Source organism: Crotalus tigris, unplaced genomic scaffold, assembly GCF_016545835.1.
Source record: "Crotalus tigris isolate CLP2741 ecotype Arizona unplaced genomic scaffold, ASM1654583v1 scf7180000019068.10715455, whole genome shotgun sequence".
Taxonomy (NCBI): domain Eukaryota; kingdom Metazoa; phylum Chordata; class Lepidosauria; order Squamata; family Viperidae; genus Crotalus; species Crotalus tigris.
The window spans coordinates 7,862,795-7,890,633 of NW_024097358.1; the positions used below are offsets into that span (position 1 = coordinate 7,862,795).

The 27,839-nt window shown below is 35.9% G+C and overlaps 1 protein-coding gene across 5 annotated transcripts in view; it reads right to left on the reverse strand.

Annotated features, from left to right (window-relative positions):
• The window catches only part of GRB7 (growth factor receptor bound protein 7), an 82,955-nt gene extending 55,803 nt beyond the window's left edge, over positions 1 to 27,152 (reverse strand). The window contains exons 1-2 of one of the 5 annotated variants that reach the window (XM_039358779.1): positions 27,071 to 27,152; positions 21,049 to 21,218 (exon numbers count right to left, since the gene is read on the reverse strand). Coding sequence is in view for 1 of the 5 variants with exons in the window: in XM_039358778.1 (XP_039214712.1) it covers positions 24,463 to 24,484 (22 nt within the window). In the remaining 4 variants the exon portion in view is untranslated. Of the gene's footprint in view, positions 1 to 4,225; positions 4,300 to 21,048; positions 21,219 to 24,462; positions 24,833 to 27,070 lie in introns of those variants that run through there. The other 4 variants (XM_039358780.1, XM_039358781.1, XM_039358778.1 and 1 more) reach the window with 4 other exon arrangements.
• Positions 27,153 to 27,839: the final 687 nt, after the last annotated feature.

Consider the following 27,839-nt stretch of genomic DNA (forward strand, 5'->3'; position numbering starts at 1 on the left):
ATGGCGGCTCGTTTAAATGTCCCCGAGAAGCCTGGTGAGTGAAAGAAACTGTGCCTTCACTTGCCAGCTGTTTCGCGCCGCCTGGGTGATTCCCGTAACCAATCTCCCTCCCAGCATGCATCCCCTTTGCCCTCCGCTCCCCTCGCTAATCACTTGCCTTCTTAAAACGCGTGGAGTTTCCGAGAGATTCCCCGTTCGTTTAAGGCCGCTGCCGGCTGCTCCGGCTGCCCGATGTGGGTGGGTGGAGGGTTGGGGGTTAGGTGAGGGAGGGGAGTTAGGGAATTCACCCCTTTTAAGTGAGGGTGGTTTTCCCTCTGAGGAATCTGAATTCCTGAATCCTACAATTTAGTAAAAGGAATTTCTTTTCTTTTCTTTTCTTTTCTTTTTGGAAATTTTAGAATAATCAATTAAATTAAATTATATTATCTCCAATTAATTTTAACCTAAGCAATTTCAGTTACTAGAAGATAATCCACCAATGGAAAGAAACTATACCTGCCTAGGAGCCAAAGTTGTGCGTCTGTTCTCTGGGCTAGATCAGTCAAGACTGGGATCTCGTGGTCCAGGACAGGCATGGCAACTTTGGCTGACTGATCTGATTGGGCAGGAATACAGTCTCAACCCATTGAGTGGATTATCCATCTCCAGTGCTGGAGAAATGCAGAAATAGTATTCTACCCAATTTCTCATGATGTATTTATCATAGTTTTTTTTAATGCAGGTACATTCTTTTCTGACACAGAAAAGGCTTTAAAACCATTAAATCTAATAAATTAGGCAACAGATCTACTAGGAGAAGGTGTGACTGAATTCATTAGGATGTACACCTGGGTAAAACTGTGTAGAATTATAAACATCATTCAGATAAAAATTCTGGGAAATGGAGAATATGCAAGATTGAATTGAAAAAATAAAGGAACGTACACTGAAGTATCATCTGTGTCAAAAGAAATTAGTAACATTCAGTTACATGAAATCAATATGGTTATAAATCTAAGTGGATCCCAGCATTACTAACCTTAGAACCTTGTGCCAGTTTGCATAAGGCTGCATTTGAGATAAACATATTTCAATGTCTCTCAAAGACCAAGAAACAATAAACCTGTCAATCTCCCGTGTATTGTCAGACACATTGTAGGCATTTCCTTCCCAAATGCAACAGACTCACATAGGTCAATGGGAATTCTAATATCTAGTTCATAGTCACATTTTTATTTATCATTTTTTATTCAAATGTACATCTGTTTTTACTGCTCAGCAGAATTTTTTTAAAAACCTAGCTCTCCTAGCGTTCATTTCCTTGTTCACCTATGACTTCATTATCAGAATCAGGTAAAGGTGACTCAGGAGTTATTTGGGTTAAAGAAGCAATGATGACAGAGTTCAAAAAGCAATTCAGGTGGCATAGGAAGTTATCAGAAAGTCTAATTTCACATGCCCTTTGTTGTATTGTGCCAACCACTTTTGTGCTTCATGGTGAAACTATGTTTGTTGCTCAAGTGGCTGGGTATATTTTGATAAAATACTCCACAAAAGTCTTTGTTGTAAATTACCACAGTTAAGCTTCAAGATGATACAAGAAGGTTTGGCCATTAATATAGAATCTTGTTTAATCTGAATCACTCTTGTCATTCACAAAGAGCAACAGGAGACATTGAGATCTTGTCCCTTCACTGAGATCTTGTCCCTTCATAAGAATGAACATTTTGTCAGTTTCTAGTCACAGACTTTCAGGTTTGCCATCTCAGCAGGAAAAACTACAAATAGCAACCTATTTGTATTCAAGTCCTGCCTTAGCCCTGAAAGCCAATGGGGTGACCTTGGGCCATTAATCTCTCTCAGCACAACCCACCTCACAAGGTTGTTGTTATGGGGAAAATAGGAGGAAAGATGTGTTCAGTGTAAAAAATTAAAAAAGGAGGGATATGAATGAATGAATGAATAAACAAATAAATAAATCAGTTTTTGACCAGTAGGTTTGCAGAATCCCAAATTACCAAGAGCTTCACTGATAAAATCAAAAAAATATTACTTTAGGCAACATTACTGTCCAGATAAATCTACCTTCACAAATCAGTGTAAATTATTTTTGAGCCTTTCAAAGGCATTCTTAAAACTATTCCCCTTTTAAAAATTTCCCAACACAGGTTTTTGTCACCAACGTAAATGTTGGTGATTTATAAGTCTGTCTGACAAAAAAAAAAAACACTGCAAAAGGGACAAAGATAAAATCTGTAGATTTCTTTATTCTCCCAAATGAAGCCTAAACAATCAGAGCTCTCTGATTAAGAAAAGGCTTCTGGCCTCCTCCAAAACAAAACAGTGGCACACCCTGGACTATACCACTTCAGATTCCATGGGTGTGAGAGATCACATGACCAAGCAGCTCTAAATTCAACGATAGAAATAAGTGTGTTGGTGAAAATCTGGAGGAGGAGCCTACAAAGCATTTAATCATATGGTATCCTCTCTCCTCCCCCAGTCTCTACTTTTAATTGGCACAGGCATATTAGCAAACTAGGTCAACAATGCAGCCATGAACAAATAAATATGAATAATGATCTAAAGGTAACTCAGTGGTTAAATTAGTCCCACTGCATAAATTAAACTTAATTTTAGTTTTGGATAGTACAATTATTGTAATGCAATTCTCAGCTCGAAGCAGTTCAGTTTGCACTTAAGAAAATATCCTGAAAACAGGATCAGGTTCACAGATTAGGAGCTTATGGTTTCCCACTCTGCAGGAATAATATATACTAAATAGCATGTTCTTAGTTGATTTCTATGCACAGTGCAGAAAGTTCCTGAAAAAGATGGTGCATATGAATTTTTCTGTAAATATAAAAGATGTAAAAACTGCAAGAAGTACATCATTTGTCTGAAAAGATGTGGGTGAGATTACCATATTCCCTGGTTTAACTGGGATTGTCCCAATTATACATACATTGGTTTAAAAAATGTCCGGGAAGTAGGGCTACAGAAGAGCAAAGGGAGAGATTACATTTATCATTCCCCCACCCCGTCTTTACAAGAAAAGGAAAAGAATTTCAATAATTAAATCTGTGCTCTGGATTAGCTGAATAAAGTCCCTCCCTCCTTTGCTTTTGCAAATTGTGCAGGCAAGTGAAGAAGCATTGAAAGAATTCTAAATCCTCTGCCCTGATTTTACTATTTAAAAGTATAGTAAGTCTATGGTATTGCAAAACTGGGGGCAGGTGATCAACATTTAAACCATTTGTATGCCCTTTCTTCATATTGTATCATGGCTGGGTTCATGCAACATGCTAGGATAGGCTAAAATAGCTTTGGATCATTTGTAATTCATTGTATTGTGGGAAGCCAGCCTTAGTATGAGGACTAAATGCAACTTGGTAAGTCATAATAGCGATTATTTGGTTAGGCATAACATGTTACATGAACACAGCAACTGTTTTTGTTAAATTGGAATTCGGTTTCAGTGTTCTCTGTGACCACAGCTACTGTGTTCATATGTGTAGTCTGCCATTTATTAAAGGTTTAGCTGATTAAAAAGTGCAAACTTACATATCACCAAAAACATAAGCAAACATAATTATCAGTATATTTGTGTAAATGGGTATGCATGCGTGTTGTAAGAAAACAGCAACGTATAATGACTGAAATTAATTGAATAGGTCCTGTTCTTCTTAGACTTAACAGCAAAGGCTAGGCCTGAGTAGGAAAAGTTATGGGACTTTCAAACAGACGTTTGAAGATGTTGTATCTATAGGAGAAACACACATAATCATGAAGCCACCCCAACAATTCCTTCTGTCATGCTTTGTAAAACTGGTACACAGGTAGTATTCTTACAGATGGTACTTTAAAAACATAATGAAACATCGGAGAAAAGATTCAAGTAGGTTGGGACTAAATTAGTTGAAGTTTTGCAAATTCTGCACTTTGTATTGTAACTGCGTGGATAACAGAGCAGCGGAGTCACAATGACGGGAGACAACGAATTATTTTGGCTTTCAGGAAAGCCTGCCCTAATTCACGACCTGAGTAGTAGGCAACCAACATTTTTCTCCAAACTCTCTGGCAATTGTTTTCTCCTGGAAGGTAACTATTATTATCATCACTATTTTTTTCTCCTTACAGGCGCCAATATTGCCTCATATTCAATTCCAGCGGGAGTAGACTTGTCACTAGGCATGAATCATCAACTCATGATGCCAGTTTGACCCTGCTTATCAAAATCACATACCTGCATCTTTATAAGAGAAGTCATCCACCTCTTGTCAGCAGTAATGAATACTGCTAAAAAAAAGCATGCATCTAAAAATGTTGCTTCCTTTACTACTGATCTGACACTGACCAATTATACTCTCTGTCATTTTTTTGCAGGGGAAGGGCTGGGGGGCGGAGTTAGGGAAGGAAGTACAAATCAGGTCTACCTTATTATCCGATCTGTTTCTCTTCCATCAAAAGAAACTAGTGAGTCAGAATGTGAGATGGTGATTCAGATCTCATACCACACCCTTTGTGCCGGCTCAAGCATGTCTCAGCCTTCACATACCTGCACTCTATCTTCCAGATTCCTTTTTCCCCTGGAGACTTGTGGGGGTTCAAGGGAAAACAAGCCACTCTATCTCTGGACTCAACAGTAGATATCTGATCAGTCACAATGGGTGTTACTTATTCTAATTTACTTGTTACAATTAGAAAACATCTACCTCACCTTATGCTGTAAATCACAAAAGCAACCACTGAAAAAACTAGCATTCTCAGCATTTGTTTATGTAGATGCTGGTTGTTCTTTTCACATGACATACACCTTCATGTTAGCTCAACTTGTACTAACACTTCATGCAGGTTATTTTTTGTTGTTATTGTTGCAAAAATACGGAAGTGGTTTGCCACTCCTTCTTCTTAGGATTGTTTTTTATTTTACTTCTTCTAATCTACCATCTAGAATTTCCTGGTGGTTTGTCATCCAACTACTCATCATGTCTGAGCTGCTTAGTTTTTTTTCAGATCAGCCAACGTATATGCTGTAAGCATCCAGCTACGCTAATAGTAGTATTAGCTACAATCAGCGCTGTGGATTGTACATACCGGTAGAACAGGGTGTTGGATTTGATGATCTTTACATTTCTCCCTAGCAATTTGAATGATTTTATTTCATTTTTAGCACTGGACAATCTCCAGTCACTGTTTTTAGTTTTTTATCTTTTTCAATATGATTTTCCTCAACTGAAATTCTCATTGCTCTCAGATATGCTATATTTGAGGGAAAGTATAGGCATAAAATAGACACAAATTCCTTCTCCAGGAAATGTTTGGTTGTATGAGCTTCTCTATAGGATTCTCTGAAAAATATAATTTAGTCTAGTTGCCTAAGTTTTGTATGCAGATATATTCTTCTGTGATATTTAAGCACATATTTAAAATCTAGAAGAAACCAAAATGGTGATGGAGCCCCAAGAAATTCCTCCAGAATTAAACCAATTTTCAATAGTCATTTGTATTGGGTTTTTTTTTAGCATTCAGTGTTCTTAGATATTAATTTCTTAGATATTAATTTCTAAAATACCATAGATTGTGAAAAAGAACCAGAAATAACAACACAAATAAAAATCTTATCAGCTTATATGTAAATATATATTAAGAAACTGAAAGACAACTATATTTCTTTTCCAAATGTTTTTACATTTTGTTAATACAGAAAATTATAACTACTTAGTACTTTAATAGTATCTCATAATCTCTATAAGCTCTAGAATCCTAAATGAAATGCTGAACAAGTTTTTATTTATAAATGAAGCCAATCCTTATTTCTAATTGCAAAGAAAGAAACAGGAAATTGTGGAAACAAAATCTTGACCCTAAATCTGATCATGTTTCTCTGCATTTTCTTGAACTTCAAAATAATGCTACCCACTTTGGGAATTACACAAATATTTTGTAGTTAACACATATTTTACAAAAGAAGTATAAGGTATTTTAAAAAGCATAAATGAAATGGGAATAAAATACAAACAGTACATCTATATCATCAAGTTTTTCGCTGCATAGGCAGTGATGATTTACAAAGAGTTTACCATTATAAATAGCAGAAGTGCCAGCTTGGTGCTGGAGGAAAATGAATTACCTCATTGGCTAGCACTCTGAAACTGGGAACATCCTGGGGAAAAATGCATGTGACTTGCAGAGTATTTACAACTTTAGAAGTGGTGCTCAGCCCTTGCAATGGAGAAGAAAGAAAACTAAAACACATGATTCAATTCTGTTCTGTATTATTCTTGGCTAACTGTGTGGCTGATTATCACTGGAAAAAATCTTTTAGCTAACGATGGCAGAAATACAAAAATATCTATAAAAGATAATTTATTATTAAATGTAGCAAATAAAAGCAATACTCAAGCAGCAGAGATAAAGGAACATAGTAATATAAAGAAAATGATTATTTTGCACCAAGCTATATAAAGAGCCAGTTTGGTGTAATGAATCAGATAGCAAGCTAGAAATCAGGAGAGTGAATTCTAGCTCCATTTTAGTATGAAAGCTGGCTGAGCTTTCTCTCAATCCAACTCATCTCACAGGGTTGTTGTTGTTGGGAAAATAGGAGGAGAAAGGAGAATTGTGTATGTTTATTGCCGTGGGTTATTTATAAAAATAATAAATAAAATAAACCCTAATGCTGTTATTTTTTTCCCAACAATCTGTACTGTATCCGAAGATCAAAGACTGAGTCAGATTAGTGTTAACTATTCCAAAGGCTATACCAAACCAAACTTTCAAATTTCACAGGTTAGAAAGACATACCAATTTGATTCTTGTGAGCAGCCATATGTGAACCAAAGCTACAAGTCTTACTAAAAAATCAGCACAGCTTCTGAAACGTCACTGCCAATACTGTATATCTAAGTCTCATTGAGACCACTTTAAGAACTAAACAATTAGTCATAGTAAATTTGAATAAATTGTAGACATATAAACATACAAATAAAAAAACCAAAATAAGTTCTATATGTAACTTAACTGTATATCTAATACCAAATATGCTTTTCTAGCAATAAGTGGCAGTATCCCATCCTGCAACTCAAGAAGTTGCCTGATGTTTGTTTTCCCTCCCAAAACCTTTTCACTCTATGTGACTCATCCTAAAATATTCAGACACAGAGAGGGATGCCCAGTATGCAATTAGAAAGTAAAATAAGTAAACAAATAAAAGAATAAGGGAAATAAAAGAATAACAGACACCAGGAAAAAAGAGATAGGGGAACCCCATTTAAAATTTGAGATTAAAGATGGAGGTCATATTGGAAAGGATTGAAGATAGCAGCAGCACATAAGATATTTAGAGAAATTAAGACCAAATCATAGAGACTGAACCCCTTCCTTCCCCTTTTCCTCTGCTCACCACGTAGAAAGTCAACACACCTCAAGGTCCCTACGCCTCCTCATTTCCAGTCAAACTAGTTTAGCATCATGATCTCCCACGCAAGGATGCTTGAATAACACTTCCCTGGTAATACTTAACTGGGTTGGTATCTGGGACACTTGCAAAGAAGGACAGCTCATTTTGGTTAGCAGGAAGAAAGAGCTGTAAAAATTGGATAGTGGTGGGGAGGGGGAGATGGGACAGTTGTTGGCAAACATAGGAGGAAATTGCTATACAGGCTTGGGGCTCACCTGCTACAAGTGTACACATAGCAATAAATGAATGAATCAGAGGATGACAAAAAATATCCCATAATTCCATATTATGTTTCTACTTCTAATTAGATTAACCTCTCTTACCGTTTTGGATACCTTCTCATACAAACAGGATACAACAGCTAGTTCAAGCAACTCTGCAACAGGAAAATTCACCAAGCCTGGTATTTCTCTCACTCTGGTCAACTAATCTGGCTAATTCATATTTTTCTGTCCTTTCTTACCATAGCTCAGAGATAATTGCAGAATTGTAGCATTAAAAATAGTTCTCCATAGTTCAAATATTGCCCAAAATGGAAGTCTGTTGGGCAAATCAAGAAAAGGTTTTCTGAAAGAAGCTGTGTTGTTTACATTCAGCAATCCGTCACAACTGTTAATGCTAGTTTTGTAATTCACCTAGAAACATAGTGATGAACCAAGACATTGCTTAGTCTTGTATTTTATTTCCCATCTGCCAGACAGTTCTGAGATCCTCAAAAACTCTCTCCCACTGTATTCCCTTTGAATGGACATTTGGAAGATGTTATCCCCAACCAGGAAATTACACAGAATAGCCATTGCCAGATCCACAGCAGACTAGTACCATTGCCATAACAGGTACCCATTCTGGACTCCCAGACCTTCATGTAGAAGATTCTAGATTCTAAAAGTTGTCTATTGAATCTTGGTATCAAACTGCAAATATTAGAGGGAATTCATTAAACACATGGATAGACATTATTTTAACTACATTTTACAATTTGAATATACATCTTACCTTAAGATGTAAGGCATACTCAATAAATTTTAGTTTTTATCTTTACCACCTCGTAGCATATACCACTCAAAGGCTAAGGACAGCCTTTATTCAAGAAAGTTGAGCACCTGATATAACAGAATGTTTCCACAATTATTTTCATAAATAGATTAACCATCACCACCTCTTCAGTCACCGTCTGGTAAGGCAAAATGATACCATCAATGGGAGGTCTAAAATTTTTATTTCATTTTTGCCAAACTACAAGGAAAAATATGAGAGGCATCTGCGTTCCGTGGAAAAACAGGTGCTCTTCATAAAAAAGGCCCAGATTCATTTCTAGGGTTTTGAAATGAAAAATCTCAGACTCCAAAGTGAAGAAAGATATTTTCTTGACCTGTTGCCACTGTAACAGGTAAGAGACATGCATAAAGCATTTCCTTGGAACATGTAAGCTTAGCTGAATTGACTATTTTTCTGTTAATAGGGAATACTTTTGCTTTGCATTTCTCTCCTTAGCACACCAGGGTCAATATCTCTACTTTCTATATGATGCTCTCTACTCTCTACATATGATAAACACAACTTCTGTCAGCATAAGGCAGACATGTCAAACACAAGGCCCGGGGGCTGGATGCGGCCCGCGAAGTGGTTTCATGTAGCTCGCTAAGCCATCCTGGAAACAGTGAAGGAATGGCTCCTTCTGCCTTGGTCCTGGCCCAGGCCGGCCGGGAGCCAATGTACATTTTGTGGTGGCCACACATTCAGTCTTAGCTCCACAAGGCCATCTGGAAACAGTGAAGAACCAGCCCCTGCTGCATTGGCCCCACCCCTTGGGTGCATGCTGGGGAGGTGTCACCCTTTGTGAGGTATGAAGAAATGCACCATCACCTGGAAGTGGCCAGCAAATGGCCCTCGCCTACTTCACATATCCGGCTTGATGGGCTCTGGGGGAGAGGTTTCGGCAGGCAGCGGGGCGCTCTTCTCACAGCACCGAGAGGCTGAGCCGGGTGGCGCAAATCAAAAAAGAAATGCGAGGCCGCCCAGCTCCCAGCCTGCCCGGTTCCAGCGGGGCGCTCTCCTCACAGCGGCAAGAGCTGAGCTGGGTGGCACGAATCTGATGAGAAGTGCAATGCTGCCTAGCCCCCGGCCTGCCTGGTTTCAGCAGGCAGCAAGGTGCAAAGTTGGCGAGCTTCGCACTGCCCGGCTCAATGGCGCTGTAAGGAGAGCACCCTGCTGCCTGCCGAAACCACACCCACCCAGTAGGCCACACCCATTCCATCCATGCCCACCCAGTAAGCTGCACCCACTCTGGCCACACCCATCTGGCCCCTTGAGGGCAACCGCAATGCTGCTGCGGCCCTCAATGAAATTGAGTTTGACACCCCTGGCTTAAGGCAACACTGGGCTTTACATAAAATGTCAAAGGTTTCAGTTGCCAGTTATGGTTGGCCAGATAGGGGCCTTAAGAGATGAAACGCTGCCCTAATAGTGAACTAGTGCTTGGTATCCACTGTAAACCACCCTTTCTGCAGGGGCTTTGGATGTTGCAAAAAAAAGGCTGGCAGGCTATGATTCATCATCCACTTTTGTTTTTGGTAGCATTTTATTTCAAAGTGTTGTAGCCATCTAGGCTGGTCTCACTTTCAATTTCAGCTTTGCATAGCCATTGGGCCTTTTATCCTTAGGCAGATATTTATGAATTGATTAATATCAGATCGTCCTTGTTTTTACTATCACAACTGGGACCAATAACTCCATCACTGAATGACATAGTTGTTAAGTGAGATTGCAATGGACTAACAACCTTATGCATCCATAGCAATCGTTAAGTGAGACATCATGTGACCATGCCTTGCGATTTTACTGCCAAATTCTCTATTGAATCAACTTGTCTGAAGCCAGATGCAAAGCAGGCAAATAATGATCCTGTGACTGTGAAACATTATAATGGTTATAAGGGTAAGGATCAGTCATAAAGTAAGCTTTTCAGCACCAATATAACTTCCTAGGGCCACTAAACAAGGCTGTCGTTAGGCAAGGACTACCTATATTGTTTCTCAACTCTATAATAAATGCTGCATTCACTGTTCTGGGAAGAGTAAAGTATGAAGACAGTGCAAGTAGCATGAAAATCAGAACAAAATCTTGCTAAATTCTGACTTCCTTAAAGCTAGCTCCTATCACTTCTTTCACATACTGCAATTTGTACCTTGTAGCCTGGGAAAGGATAGTCTCTTTGGAGCACATGCTCTCTCATTCAATTTGATTGAGATACTCAGGTAAAGGAGAGAACAACTCTATACACTGAACTACCTAAGGAACAGCCCGGATTCAGACAGACCAGGCTGTTAAGCATTTAGTTCCTTTCTGTAGAGAAAGCAAACCAGCCAGGGAAATGGGACAAATACATTTTATTTGACTTTTTTCTTTGGCTCTGTGCCTTTCAGGAGGCCTTTTTCATGGCTGATCAAGTTTCCAACAGTCTCAAGGTCACACCATATTCAACCGTGTGTGTGTGTGTGTGTGTGTGTGTGTGTGTGTGTCCCTGTAAGGGGAGAGGCTGGGGTATAGCCAATCCACCTCCACCACCATATTCCACAATTATTCCAGTTTAACTAGTGGGAAAAATCTTAGTTACTAAATTACTATTTTGTTAAATCACTTATCTGCTGCTCTTAAAAAAAACCTTTTGGAGGAATGCTTTGTAACATTTTGTTAGTTGCAACTTATTGAAATGGCCAATCTGCTGTACCATTTTCAGAGATCTCTGGCCAGGTTGCACACATTGCATGATAGAAATGTGTAAATGTTCTACAATAGCCTTTGAGTAATTTTAATAACTGCTTGGAAAAGCATGGGAGGGATAGCACTTAATTCTTTCTTCATGCTAAATTACAATATTCTTCCTTCCATCTCTCCATGTCCTGCTATTTGAAAGACATCATTGCAATCACTGGGTTGAAGGCACTTTATCCTTTGATCTATCCAGTAATCCCTTAAGATTCCCACACCTCCAGATATTTATCCAACTTTAAGATAATCCACTTCGGGATTAAAACCATATAGACCATGCCTCTTTGCATGTAGTTATTTGATTAATTTCAATCAGGTATGTCACTGTGAGCCACAGAAATGTTGCAGCAGAGGTTTTTGTTTTGTTTTGTTTTGTTTTTTGCAATTTTCCCACACTAATTCCATGCCTTGGTTTACAAAGAAGAGAAGTTCAAGTGTTAACACATAACCCCTACTGAGAAGAAGCAGAGATAAGACCATGCAGGGAGTTGGCAGGTTGAGATGGGCACAGATCCAAACAAGGCACAATATTCAAACATTCTTTCAGGCTGTGATAAATTGCCCCATTAGTACCCCTGTTGGCAGCATAAGCTGGAGTAGCAGCTATTTTTAAAAATAGATCTAAAACTAGAGAAAGTTTGCAAGTCAGCAAAAGCTGATGCAGCTATAGCAGAAAGCAAGGCACCAAAAGGAGTTATTTAACCTTTCAGTCACAAAGTGCAAAAGCAATAAAAGCATAGTCACAATCTTTTATGGTGTAATTCTGGCTGCCCCAGGCTGAATAGCCAGACAGGGATCTTGGAAAGAGAGGTCCATCGTGCTCAATAATATCACACAAGAACAAAATAGTCTCAGATTCTCTCACATCATAAATCTGATGGATGGTTTTGGGTAATTCCTATCCTTAAATTTGACTCAAACATCATAGAGAGACTGTGAGAATAAACAGAAAAATATTCACTATGGACACAAGCTCATAGTTCTTGGAGGAAAGGCAGTATACATTATTGCACATAAAATATATACATTTATTACACAGAATCTCCTCAGAATTAATTTTTTCTAGAGTGAGTGTTGTAGAGTACATTTGGATTCTAGGCTGGACTCTTGCATTCCACTTTAATTAAATGCATCCTTCTCCTCACTCGGGAACTTATATAGAAGTTATTACAGAACATGGACAGAGAATACTGGAAACATTTACTTCATCTAATTCAGGGGTCACTAATACAGTGACTGTCAGCCTCAGGATATCTATGAATGTCCAGAAATGGTGCCCACAACATTATAAAGCTAAGTAATGAAAAATGAAACAAATTTCAAAATCTCAGGATATCATCATATCTCAGATTTTTTTCACAATCTTATGCAACATCTCATAAGATATTAGATATGGGCAGCATGTAATTCATTGTAGTCTTACATAACACTAAAAGTCATACACCATACCTTTAAGCATATGTTGAATCCACATTATTCTTGGATATAATCAAACACATCATATATAGTTTAATGAAATTTATGAATGTCACAGAACAGCTGAATCACCAACAAATACTTATCAAAACAAATAGCTATGAGTGTTTATGCAATCCATGAACTGGAAGTTATGTAAAACAAAATCATATCCAGGGATATTTATCACAACTGAACTAAACTAGCATAAGTGTGTATACCAATCAAACTCACCTCAGCCAAAAATTCACTTGTAAATATTTAGCAAGCCTTTTTCTTCTGTTCAGTCTCCTCTATTTTCTAATAACTTGCACTATACTTTAAAACCAACTTGCAATTTTGTATGAGATCCTTGCCATTTGCTGATCTCAAATGCTTTCAAAAAGTGTTGAACATTCAAAATCTTTTATACCCCAGATTGAAGAGTGAAGCTTATGAAAGTGGTGTTCTAGCAAACCCTGTAACGTGTTATCCCAGCAAACCCTGAAAGTATTGCAACAATCACAAAATCATGAGTAGCATGCTAGCAATATTGCATTTAAAAGCTTTTCTTCTAGATGGACTGAAAAAAATACATGTTCCAAGAAAGCATTACTAGGGATTCCTGCTAGTTGCCACTTATAACTCTGCTGAATCGAGAAAAGCTATAAAATCAATACTAGGATACATACTTTGTACAAAGAAAAAGTCTCCCAGATATTAGTAGTTGCTAATAAAAATTAGCAAATTTGGACCAACTTTACACTTACATAAACAATTTGTCTGCTAAGGCAGAAGCAGATTGTCCAGAATTTGAAATTTTGAATAGGAAATCAGGACACTTATGGTTTTTCTTTGCATGAAACTCATATCTAAACTCATGCCACTTTTGTTATCTTTATTTACTTCTTTGTTTTCTTTCTACAACATAGGGCATTTCTCACACTGTATGCAATGAGGAAGAAATGGGAAAATATATACTGGGCTTTTGGCATGAGAGCAAAGGCAAGTGAGCAAATATTAGTGTTATTCTGGAATAAGGCTAGATGATCAACAGGCTGTTGCTTAGTACACATCAGATCTGCAGCAGGCAGGTTTGTTTAAAATTCTGGGAGTCCCAATATATTTACAGGGTATGTAGTTGGAGAAGAGTTCTTACTCATGAAATGTATGTTATAAAGATTTTTTTAAAAAAAAATCCAGTTAACCTTAAGATATTTTAGTCTCAGATGCTGAGTGGCCAAATGCAATATGTCTGATTATTGTAGAATATGAAGAATAATAAAAATAATAAAATTGAGAATCCAAGGCTATTCGCACACTCAGTAAGACTGGAACTGTACATAATAGGGTAAACATAGCATTCTCAACTCCAGTATTAATGCAAGAATGCTAGGCAATGGCAGTATTATAAATAGAACACACACTGTCTGTCTCTCTGTCTATCTCTCTGTCTTGTGTGTGTGTGTGTGTGTGTGTGTATCTCAAACCATTTAGTCCTTCATTTTGTTTCACACTATAAAAATTTTTTCCATGTAGGCAAAAAAGTATGCTGTGGAAATTATATCAGTTTTGGTGTACTCCAATTTCAATCCTGAAAATGATGTTGAGCCTATTCTCAGCATCTGCTACTCCTAACTCCACTAGTTATACTATTGGACAATCTGCAACCTTATAGACAACAATCTAATCCATGCCCTTGTTCAATGAGAACACCGTTTCAAATTTAAAAAGGGTTCTGCTGAACATATGGAAGATATCTCCTGAATGCAGCACCTCATAATTCTATTTTTATGGGCTGGAAAAGTTATAATAGATAATCTTTATGCTATGCCTAGCAAACTAGTGTCAGATTTAACTAGAAATTTTCTCTCCCAATTCTTGAGAGTCAGAGACATACTTTTCTTAAAATCTTTAATTTGTTTTCTTATTTTCCACATATCTTTATGCTGAAAATTAATGTATTTTTATTATAAATTTGACTCAGGATTGGCTATGTGTATTTTGAAGAATCTAATTTTTATGCCAAATGGTTTCCTTCATGTTATAGGTTTAACTAAAAGCGAAGTGAAAGAAAACAATGATTGTATTCTACCTGAAAGTAAGTATGTAGAGATGTTTGCTGAAAATCAATTTCCCTTAACCCAGATAATTATTTGAAGGACTCCAGTCCTTTCTCATTTTAGATTTACACTGAACTGAGTGACTGGGTATATTATTACAGTAACTTTAATTTGTTCTATTTTTTTTTTACTTATTGTGTTGTTCAAACCTAGTTATCATGACTTAGTAACCCTTATGGCATATGGCTACATTATAAGAACCGATTTTGACCCAATAATTAGCTGAAACCACAACACACAAATAACAAAAGATGCCAAATATTTGTAGAACAGCTTTCTCCATCTTCTGTTTGTGTAGAACTACTAAACAAAGGCGGTTGGGAGGTATTTGCTGGACAGAATTACTGGACAGAAGATATTTGACTTTTTAAATCTGTTCTCCAGACCTTTCAGCTGAACTCCCGGGCCAGATATAAATGTGTCAGGGAATCATCTACAGTGTGAGATTAATGTAGAAGGAGAAAGCAGAAGAAGCTTTAAGTACAGTATATTGTCTTGGTTCATCCTTTCACTTCTAAAAAGAAGGAATAGAAGTAGAGGAGAAAAGATGAAGCAAGGCAATATACTCCTCTGCTTACTCCTTCTACATCAGTCTTACACTTTAGATGACTTATATAACCTCAAATCCAAACTTGGCAAAAATATGTAACTGTGCTTAATCATATATTAATATTTATGTAATTAAAATAGGACTGAAGTGCCAAACAGGACATATGGAGTTAAATGCCATAAACAAGATTTAAATTTGAGATCTTCCTATTTCAAAGCCTACCTTCTTAATCACAAGTTCTGTAGACTTGGCATAGCACTGCTAATGCCAAAATACATCAGTCCAAATAATTTATATGACAGAACATAAGTGTTGTACTCTGCATAGTCTTGCAAGGTAACAATGCAATATTATGTAAGTCTCCTCAAAATTTCCCAGTAGGATACTTATGCATTTTCTCTTTTCGTTTCCAGTACTTCTTGTTTCTATCTATGGTTGAGGTTTGGGTTTTTTTGAAAATATTTTATTGGTTTTTTAATTTTTAAGAAAAGGTACTCAGGACACACCGTGGTGTTTGGGTAATCAGACATTCTAAATACATTCATTGTCTCTTCTCTATTTCCCTCAAATAACATAATATGTTTAAAATATTCCATTTCTAAATTAAATTTTTATTACTACTAAACCTGTTTTATAACTTTATCAGTTTACAATTACCAAAATCAAATTTCACTTTAAATCAACAAGTTATCAATTTAGGTATCCCTTCCAGATATATTCTAGTTCTTAATTTCTCTCATCCCTCCTTTTATCACCAATCTCATTCATTTCTTCTTCCATTACACAATAGCTATCTTAGTTAAAAAATAATGTTAAGCCTTAATTCACTTCAATTCATTACAGAAACTTCAAATTTCATCCAATTGATTGTCATACTATGGTTGGTTTTAATGGAGGATTGAAAGCATATATCATCTATGTTTAATATATATATATATATGTGTGGATAAGGGAGCTATTTTTAGGACATTTGGAGGGAATGATTTTAAATCCAATATAATATCATCAAAGTGTTCCAAAGGCTGTTTGGTTTTCATGGATATACTGATAACACAGCAACAGGTAACCCAAGATTTTGATCAAGATGCAAAAAGACATCCTAGCAATCTCAGCGCATGGATCTACCCTGATGATCTTAGTGATCAGCTAGATTTTTAATGGTGGAGAATCAAAGATGGTATGACTCTAAAAGTGAATTGCTGAATAGCAACGGCACTCATGTATTAATTTTTTTGTTTGGCCACTATAAAAACCAAATGCCAGATTTCACTTATCCAATCAGGCAGATCTATTTTTAGCTTGTTGTACTTATATGCATAAGGCAACCTATTGAATTATTCATTCTACATCAAACAGAAAAGTTTGACAAGATATGCAAAACTGCATTTGCAAGCCGATATATATCACTCCAGCAAAAATATTGATATATGATATTTCCTAAAATAATTTAATTATGGTTCCTGTTTGGGGGATACTGGGAAACATCATGAGGATGCTAGAGTTTATAAAGCTTTTTTCAGCACACTTAACTGTAATTCCCACAAAGAATTTTCCTACCACCTCATATTTGCCAGCAAAGCACATTGGTTCCTGCCAACACACTGTATAAAAAAAGCTGCACGTAAGTCATTAGCCACTGACGTCTGAGACTAAGTAATTTCATCAGGATCCTGATGATTGGATCTGAACTTGGCAGCAAAGCTGACCCCAGCACATTAGTTGCACTTTCGCCTATCGCAAAAGAAAATTATATCACAAGAGGCTTAAAGCAAGCCCACAGAAGGCAAGAAATAGAGTAAAGATGATCAAAGTTCTAGTGATTAGATAGAAGGTGCAATCACGGCATAATCATGATGTAGGGTAAAACATGCTGGGGAGAAAGAAAGAAAAAATTGCTGGCTTCAGCAACCTTTTTTCCTATTTCTTAAATGCCACTTTCATTTCCTCAGTAGATACCCATCCTACATACATCTAATGTAGCTTCATTCATACCTCATTACTTGGCTCTTGTCTATTACAGCTTTTTTTTTTTTTACTTTAAACATTCTTTTGAGCAAGGACTTGTCTTTTTGCTTAGGGTGCAATATATACCAAAGTTGGGCAATTCTATATTTGATTGGTATAATCATGCAATAAATATTGGACAGCAAATTATCACTTCTCAGTAGTAATTTTTGCCTATTTTAAAAAAATTGACATTACTGTAAATGTGCTAAACAATAGCTGATTTAATACATCAAGTTTACTGAAAATGAACTATCCCTTCAAAAAAGAAGGAGCTCAGTTCCCATCATTGACATTACCATGCCCCTTGGCCAATAAATTTTAGCTTCTTAACACATGCTGCACTATATCATGAAACGTGTTATGTTCCCCAAGCTGGTAGGCAGCCTCCAGATATCTGTTGGATAGTGATAGTTCCCATCAGGTATACTGTAGTTGGTATGGCCAATGGTCAGGCATAATGTTCTTGAACTATTAGAATAAGCATTCCCCATGAATTTAAGAAAGGGAGCATGATTCTTTCTTTCTTCCCATTCTGTCTCCCTTTTTGGTAAGTTAGCCACTTAGAAGATTGACTTTTGAATAGTTTCACTATTTTTGGAGAACACTAACAGTATCATTTTTGCTTTACATGAGTGTTGGCTGCTACTTTATCTCATATGCTAGTAGGTAACCTATATACAAGAGACATTGGGATTTTGTTTTATAGAAGATATTATTCATGTCTGTGTGGACATCAACTACTGATACATAAAATTACATTTCCTTTACTTCCATGCAGTAATTTAACACACTACTCAATGGGGGCAATTACTAATATTCAGTAATAGACCGATTCCCCCCCCCCAATCAAGGGATCTCTGAATCAAACTTCCCCAAAATTCTGTTTTGCCAAACTTCTGAGAAATAATTCTTTTCATAAAGGTTTTTTTTTTCTTGGAAAGACTAGAAGAATTTCAAATACAGTTACATCTGACTTTCAATCATTGTATTTCCAGAGGGGTATTCTATTTTGTTTTATCTGACTTCATTTCCTTCTAAAATTACATCTAAAAAAATCCCCTTTTTGCTTAGTATATTTATATTGCTTCTTTCTTCCTAGATATTATACACAGTGATTTATATAGCACTGTGCTTCCTAAACAAACCTGTGAATATGCTGAGCTGAAAGGTACGACGGTATTGGTCCAAGGTTTCCCACATTTTACAAAAAAAAAAAAAAAAAAAAGGCCCTGTTCATTCACTGCCATTTTTTTTCTCTTTTGTCTCAATCACAAAGAACAAATGTATATTCAGAACACTGTAATTAAAAAGGTCACTAATACACAAGAATATATATCTGATATTGTAGATCAGACATGATATATTCATATCCACAGGAACATTCCAGATGTGGAATGTGTTAAAAAGCCTGCAGGAGGTAGCTATTTAAAATTTTAGCTTGAAAAATTAAGTTGATAATTGATTCTAATGATTAATCATTCATTTATTATGTTACACTTTCAGGTCACCTGCCTCGAGGGCTAAAAGCATTTGTCCAGATCTTTTATAATACTCAAGCATAAGTAAAATTAAAAATTATTTGGAACAATCATACGCAGTGCCAGTATATTTTGAAGTGAAATAAAAAATAAAGATTGCAAACTATGATGGAGGGAGCCACTACAGTGATACTACATCAATATCATAAATAGCCAATTTGTTTCTTGAGTACAGTTCAATGTGTTTGTAATTACCCATAATATAGGAATTTGGTATGACTTGGATCCAGACTAACAACGGGAATATCTTGTCCAAAGGGAATCTAGCAGTCTTATTCAATCAATTCAGAGTCTCTCTCCTTGAGAGATCAAAGTAAGATGGCTCCCAAACCAGGTCTTTTCAAAAGCAGCTACTTCCTTGTGCAATAAGCTGCTCTTAAAATCCATATGGCCTCCATCCTTCCGTCTTTTTTCTGGCCAAAAGATTTGACACTTTAATATAGTATTTAGACATTAAAATATATGGCAGGGACTGTTTTTAACCCTCATTTATACTATTGGGTCTTTTTATAAAATGATTATCATTTTATTTTAATTTGGACTAGAGATGTAGTCCCTATGTATCTGACGTGGCAGAGAAATTAATGGCTTGGGTGGGGCATGAAAAGTAGAGATATCAAACTTCACAATTTTGTCATGGATTGTGTAACTAGATTATAAACTAACTGAAAGGACAAGAATCTGGTTTGCTGATAAGGCTACTGCTATGTTATTTCCCTAGTATAATAAGAGGAGACCAAGCATTCTCATCTCCAAACTGTTAATTTTGATCACCAAAATTTAGAGAACCAATCTGAGATTTCAAAATTGCAAAGGTTTTTGACAGTGTAGAAAATATAGAGGATAATTTAAACAATTGCATTTATTTATTAAATGCTTAATATAAATGTAGTAAACAGTCTATGGCCTTGATAAAAAGTTAATAGTGTAGATAGAAAGCCCAATAGCTGATGGTTCCCATTCCTGTCTTAAGAAATGGGCATATACACTTTGAAAGCTGAAAGTGTAATGTTGTCCCACTACAGTCTTTAATATCCACTTGCACATTTTTATCATGTTATATATGTTAACCAACTCAAAAGTCTAATACAGTCTTTCTTGTACTTAGTTACCATTTTAGCAACAGCCATATTTATGTGCAATTCTGTTTATGAACTGTCCTTTTGCCATTTGCCATTTTCTTTTTCTCCTTCCATGATACTCCAGGTATGTGATACTTTATGGATAATTTTTTTAGCCTCAAGTTGCCACAAGATTATTGCTTTTGTTGCCAAAAAATGATATCTTTTAGAAAATCTTTATTAGGCTATCCATTAGTTTCCTATGAACAGAAATTTATGCCTAATAGAAAACAATGTTCCTGTTTCCAGAATTCTCCCTTTCACTTCTTTATCTATGCAAGTTATCCTTGCTTGTTGACTCCCTTGTTTAGCAACTATTCAGAGTTGGGTGTATTAAAAATACAGGTTGATGCTAAGCCTTGCATTTATGACTATTGGAGGGTCCCATAATCACCATTCAAATGCTTTGCAATTGGCCTGCATTTACAGTCATCACAGCTTCTCACAGTGACAATCATGTGGTTGTCATTTGTATGCTTCCCAACTAGCTTGCAATAAGCAAAGTTAATGGAGAACATTGATATGTCATGGTGATGTCACACAGCAAACTCAATTACCTGGATAAAGAAACAAGGCTTCTACTTAGAGCAGGCATGTCAAACTGCCAGCCCGCAGATCAGATGTGTCACGATGAAACTGTGCCCACCCCATTGCCGGCAATGGGGAAGAAGTCGTGATACATTGCAAGTTGACATGCTTGATTTAGAGGTTACAAACAGTTCTAGTCTTTTTACAAATATTTTGAACAAGCTGGCAGAGAAAGTAATTGAGACAAAGAAACAGAGACAGAATGAGTGACAGTGGAGGGAAACTGGATTTTAAGATCTGAGTCAAAATTCATAGAACTCTAGAGCAAAATAATTAATTTCTAATGAGACAATGAGAGAAATTACTTCAGTACTGATTGTTGGTTAAAGCATTAAAATAGGGTTGGATATAGTAAAAAGAACTCAGGACCCAGAATTCTACAGCAGAATCCATTTTGTGATATAAATATTGTTGACTTAAAAGAATGCTGTCTCTATATGTGCATTTATAAATATTTTAAAGCAGTATTACTCACTACATATGGTACAGATATGGAAAGCCAGACTGTTATTTGCTTTAAGCCAGTATCGTCTGCAAAGTAGATTTACATTCCAGAGTAGGCCACTATTTCTCAATCCCAGCCATTTTAAGATGGGTGGAGTTCAACTCCCAGAATTCCCTTCCAGTTGCTTGGATTAAGAAACACTGGAGTAAAAAGAATAAAGTAAACAAAAGAATTCATTACATTGAATACTGTAGGGAGGAATTTTAAATGGAATTGTAAACAAAGGATGAATATGTAATAGCTAAAAGGTATAAATATTTAGTAAAATTTGAAATAGAAGAACAGATTAAAGAATGTATGATAAAATAGGCTAACACTTTGATTAGAATATACAAATGGAACAACAGGAAAATGTGATTGAAATGATTGAAATTTACATTATGTACAAATATAATCTTAAAGAGAATTTTTATAAAATAATGTACTGTTCGTGTATGGCACCCAAAATATATATCTAGAATGTGTAAAGGTAAATCGAGTTTATGTTGGAAGTGTGAATAAGAAATGCTTTGTAGATGTGTCAAAAAGCTAGAAAATTTTGAGTTCAAACATATATAATGATTTAGAGGATTTTAAAGATTAATATCAATTGAAACTAAAACATTTCTTCCTGGGACTGATGGATAAGCAATTAGAAAAGAATCATGGAACGCTATTTTTATATATAACTGCAACAACATTGTATGCACAAAGATGGAATGATTTGGCAGAACCTACAATGAAGAAATGGTTGGTGAAGTTGACAAAACATGCAGAAATGGCTAAATTGACTTATTTGATTAGAGAAAAGGCAATATCCACATTCATTAATGACTGGAAGCTCCTTTTGGAGTTTTGCATAAGAAAGAAAAAAATGAACTTATGATTTATGCTTTGATGATTAGACAGGATAGATTATAGAAAGAAGAGAGTAGTGTTGCACCCATAGAATAAGAGGAAAAAACGTAATTGTACTTATAACTGTTGTAAAAAAGATCAGAAGCCACTGTACATTTTCTTTTGCTTTTTTGCACTTTTTCTTTTATTTCTCCCTTTTTCTTTTCTTTTCTTCTATTTTAGTTTATATTAGTTCTTATTGTTATTAAAAAAATTAATAACTTTTATGTATGAGAGAGAAAAAATGAGTGTGTGTGAGTGTGTGTTTGAGTGTGAGAGAAGGAATGTGTGTGTGTGTATGTGTGTATTTGTATGAAACACTGGAATAGAGCTTTTAGCAGTGTATGTGATTTCCAGTAGAATGAATAAAATGCTGGGGGCTTCATTCCCAAAAGATATAACAAAAACTATATTTGATTCAATTTAGAATTAAGTAAATGTACTTGTATTTAATACGATCACTCTCCATTCTATTTTCTCTTCTATCATATTGGCAATTAAAGTTTGATCATTGCTATTTTTAAAATGTTTTAAGCAATTGGGGAAAATTAAGATATATTACACTGTAGGTCTAATCCTAATAATATTTTTACAGGGTGGCATATGCTGTTCTTTTTAACTCTGGTGAAGAATCCAGATATTCTTCCAAGTTAAGGATCCAGTTAATATGTTTAAAGTTTAACCCTGCTCTATCATGGCTTCAGAAATGACAGACAGCTTACAAGGCCATGGCAGAGGTCGTCTACTAAGGAAAGTTTCACAAAGAAGGGATCCCTTTGTCAGACAGCCCTCAAATGCTACAAGTCACTCTGCTCTGTGCCCTATCTTCACTAATTAAACTTGATGGCAAGAGTTGGGTTCCACCTGGATTTTTATTAACAGAACATTCTGTTCCTCTCAAAGGCCAACAAGTCATGTCCTTCTAATATTGGCCAATGGCCAACTGGCAGCCCCTAAACAGGAGCTGGCAGCACCACCATTGAGTCAAAGATTATACTCGAAGGCTCCTGAGCAGCTTAATTCTCTTCCCACTGGGAAAAAAAAACAGGACTCAGGTAAAGTAAAAAAAACAAATGGCTGCAGGAGGACATAGTTTTCAATGGTTTTCGTTTGCACAGCTAGATGGACATTTGGGAGAAAATTTGGGTAAATAGTATTGAATTTACATTGTATACTAATTTAAGAGAACTTTTTAATAAAATGATGTGTTTTTGGTATATGACACCAGAGAACTTATAAAGATGTACAAGGGTATTTCAAAGCAGTGTTTGAAATGTGAAAAGCATCAGGGAACTTTTTATCATGCATGGTTGACTTATGAGAAAGCTGAAAAATTTTGGATACAAATTCACACAGTGGTGTAAAGGATTTTAAAGATTAATATTGCAAAGAAATTGAAAGTGGTTATACTGGGACTAATGGACAATGGATTAGAAAAGACTTATGGTACATTAATTTTGTTTATGGTAACTTCAACAATATTATTGTATTCATAATGATGTAAAAACAATGAAATTCCCACAGTGGATGAATGGATTGGGGAAATGTCAGAAATGGCAAAACTGACCTGTCTGTTTAGAGAAAACAAAACCAAAAAGTTTTCTGAAAGATTTTCAAGATTTCAAGATTAGAAAACCATGGATACCTTTCTATCTACTTACCTAAAGGACTAGCCCAAACAACTGAATGCCTACAACATAAAGATGGCCTTTTCTCTATTTATAGTCTTAGGTACAAATATCTAGTAGGCTAGGGACCGAATTTTATTTCAATACGGCTAACAAGACAGCTTTTTCTTCTTGAAGTTGCTGGATAACTTAGGGAAATATGGCACACAGTCAATATGGACCTATCTATGCCAGGACCAAGGGAGAGGCCCAGACCCATGTCCATCTTCAGACATTGAGCGATTTTAGGTAACTACTTTTCATTTTTTCTTAGCCTAACCTACTGCATAAGAATACAATCACCCAAAAAATAGAGATGAGAGCGCTAGTTATCCCACCCCAAATTATTGGAGGAAAAGCAGGATGTAAATATAATAAATGAAATAAAAATATTCCAGTCTATTTAATGGTGGACCAGATAATCCCAATGGAGGCTCTTCCACTAGGAAGTCCCACATCACAATTGTACTTGGACTTTTATTTCTGGGCTTTAATATCTTATTTCTTCAGTGACAAAAGTATAATTGGTTTTGTTACTTATGTACCATATTCAAATGCATGCAACTATAAATTTTAAATAACGTGTCTAAATTGTCATTTACTTTTATGTGAAGCGTACTACCTAAAAGTGTAGAAAAATTTTAAACAACTATAAATTTTAAATAACGTGTCTAAATTGTCATTTACTTTTATATGAAGTGTACTACCTAAAAGTGTAGAAAAATTTTAAACAAAGATTACAAACTTGCTGAAGAAATCATGAAGCGTTGTCCCAAGGGACAAAGCATTATATACAAAAAATATATATCAAAAGCTATTTTTAAAAAATGAGTGCTCTCACCTTTTCCCAATTGAGCTAGCATGTGTACCTCCAGCTGGTCAACAGAGTGCTAAAAACATCAATTAGGTAGCAAACTGCCCCCATTCTTGTTTTTCTCTCCTTGTGTCTGCTATTTGGAGAAGGACAAAAATAAAAAACAAAATAGAGACCCCACACCCACTGTGTGGAAACCTTCAGAGTGGCTAGGAAACACAGGAGCCTAGAAGCAGTTGCTGCCAAACGATGACTGCATCCACCATCCCATAATTTTGGAAGAAATGCTGCACCTCTATTTTAATGTCTTTTTCTTTCAGAATCTATAGCAGAAACAGTTAATTTCCGAAGTTAATCGGTGCAGTGTGTGAAGATCACTAGAAGTCCCACAGTGGCACTGGAAAAAACAAAGATAGCATCACTCCAGGACCCAGTATTATTCTTGTTTGTAGAACGGCCCTAATGAACCAGTGGGAAATTAGTAAAAGAGCCACATGTTTTTGAGCTTAACACCTGCCTCTTTTCATTTTCTGTTGAATGGTTAGATAACTGAATATTTTGGAAGAGCTGGCACTTAACAATTTAGAGTGAGTGGGCATGTTGAAAAAGTGCCAAGAAAGACAATCTGACTCCTTATAATTTTTCCTCTATATTTTAAATGTTAATTTCATTTCTTGGAGAAAAGTTTACAAATTTTGATAAAATTGTGAACAATTCTGCCAGTGTTTGCCACCCATGGCAGTGGGTAGGGGGGTGAAATTAGATTTTGTTTAAAAAATGTTTTAAAAAAGAAGGAAATTAAACCATACTACGATCACACTAACACCCTGTGATCAGTAGTTTTTCAGCTAAAGAGAAAAGGGGAGTTTGATTTCTTTTATCTACCTGTATGTTTGTTTATAATGCTGAGTGAAATCCTAAGATGGTGATGCCACAAGATTCTTATGAGTGGATATAGAATAAGGACACACAAAGTTGTCCTCTCACCAGAACCCATATATGTTTTATAAAAAGTAAAAAAGGGGCAAAAAGGCTACCTCATGAGGTTTGATTTATAGCATTAGAAGGCTTTTAGATTACCCAGATTACCCCGATTATTATGAAGAACCTGGCAACAAACAGAAGACAAAAACACCTTATTATGTCAACATAGAAACCTGAAGTCACACTGAAAGTGCAGTGGTTTGCATTTGAATGACAAGGAATGACTCTCCACTGTTTAACAATACTTTTTTTTCTTTTGTAAAATTCCTGATCTGCAGTAATACAAATATTGATTTGGAATTGCAGTTAGAAGTGATTACATTTTATGACTCATAGAGCATAATAAGCAATCAGCTCTATCCTTTCAGAATCATTACTTTATCCTGCCTTCTGTTTGTGACTTTAATAAACCCAGATACTATACGTTGTCAGAGCAATGGGCGCACACATTCATGGTTAAGCTATAGTATTTGACTATTTTGAATTCTCAGTTACAAGGTACAATAGAAGTGTAGAACAATGGCTTCTAGAATTCTATATTTGGACAAAAGTCTCCTCTGGGGAGTGATCTGAAGAATTTTGACCCTGCAATTTAACAATACTGCATTTTTAAAAAGCTCTATACACTCATATCAGGCATCCATCTATCAAACTTCCCTTAAAATTAGCTTAGATTTTGGGGAGCTGTAATCCTTACAACTAAAGCTGTTTCTCAGCTTCTCAGTTTAGGATTTTGGGAACTGGAAATCCACATATCCTCAAGTTGCCAAGGTTGAGAAAAAACTGAGCTGAAGGGCTGGAACAAGAATGGGGATGGGAATGTATTAATTTACAATTTGTAGGATCCCCTTCTAAACATGGTTCAGAGCATTCTACATAGTCTTTTAAACACACCAAAAATAAAAGCTATAGTTTTTTATTGCAATTAGTACTCAAATTAACATGACTGTATATGCATATTTATTGATAAAGTGTCTTCTATCAGTACTTAAAAGGCATTGTCAGTAGGCTCAGATATAACAATTCTGGAAATTATGTTCATAATATAATTTGCCATATTGCTCCATATATTTTCCTATCTCTTTCCCTAGTACAATTTTCCAATTTTCCAAATACCGAAACTGAATTATAATCTGTTTTCCTATCATTTTCCTTTGTCCCACTTCTCCTGTTTTCGTCTTTGTTCCAGAAATATAAACAAGAAAGAAAGACTGCAATCTTAAAGGAAACAAATAGAAGGAAGAATAAGAGTTTTTTGAGGAGACAGGAAGTTACAAAAGTAGTTTTAAAACTCTGTGCAGATTTATAAAAACATTTTTTTAAAAAAAAATCTTCCAGAGAAAAAGAAGAAAAATCAGGCTTGAAAGGAATGTGAGAGAAACACAAGAAAAAGATTAAAACAAATTCAGGTACAAAAAATTCTTCAAAATCTTACATTACAGATGTTAGGTTTGAACTGCAATGCTATCTGGGGCAAGATTGTGGATTTTATTCCTCAGTAAATAATAAGATCAGGCAGCATGTCTTTCAGTTCACCAGCATCCCCCCCCCCCCCGCCTATCCTCAACCGACCTTTCCTAACTCAAGATTTAAGAAGGAAAAAGAGAAGCAAAAAGAGTTAGAAAAGAGAGGGAGAGATAAACAAGCTTACCTGACTCTGGTGACTTGTGATTCCACTGTTGTTCCACTCTCAGAACTGGGGAATCCTGTTTAGTTTGAATCCTTTATCTACCTGCCTCCAAAGTTGCCACGCCTCTTTCTCTTGACATCACAGCCGGCCAAAACACACATACAAGCAGACTAGAATTAACCACAGGTAATAGAGCAGGTGCACCACAATTTCAACTTTCTTTCTTCTTGGCAGCATTTTAGAGAGTTTTATGGTTAACATGCTTAACTTTCCCTCCTCTGGGACATTCCTTTTCCTTTTCTCCACTCTACTTTGTTAGTTTTTCAGTCAGTTCTTGGGGTTATTCATACCATTTCAGACTTTCCTAATTAGCAGGGAAAGATCATTGAGTGTTATTGTAATAAGTCTGATACAGGCAGAATTGACAGCTTCAGAAAAGTAAACCTGAGATGGGGCAAGTAGTAGAAGATGGAGTATGAAAGATCATATTTTTGGCTAATGTGTACATTGGCACCTGGCATTTATAATTTTGCCAAGAGATAAATTCTATTAGAATACTGATCTCAAGCTGATTTCAATCTACATAACAAATCCCAAGTCCTCCTTCATACGGGATGATTAGATGTTCAGAAAAGAGTTCTATATGAAGGATTTTTTTTAAAAAAAAAATTTAAATGTTAAAAAACAGCATTGCTATTTAATTAAGTTTTACAAAAGAAGTATTTAATTTAATCTTGTGACACTAGATGGACATAACTCAAACCATCTTTAATGGAAAGCAAGGCAACAA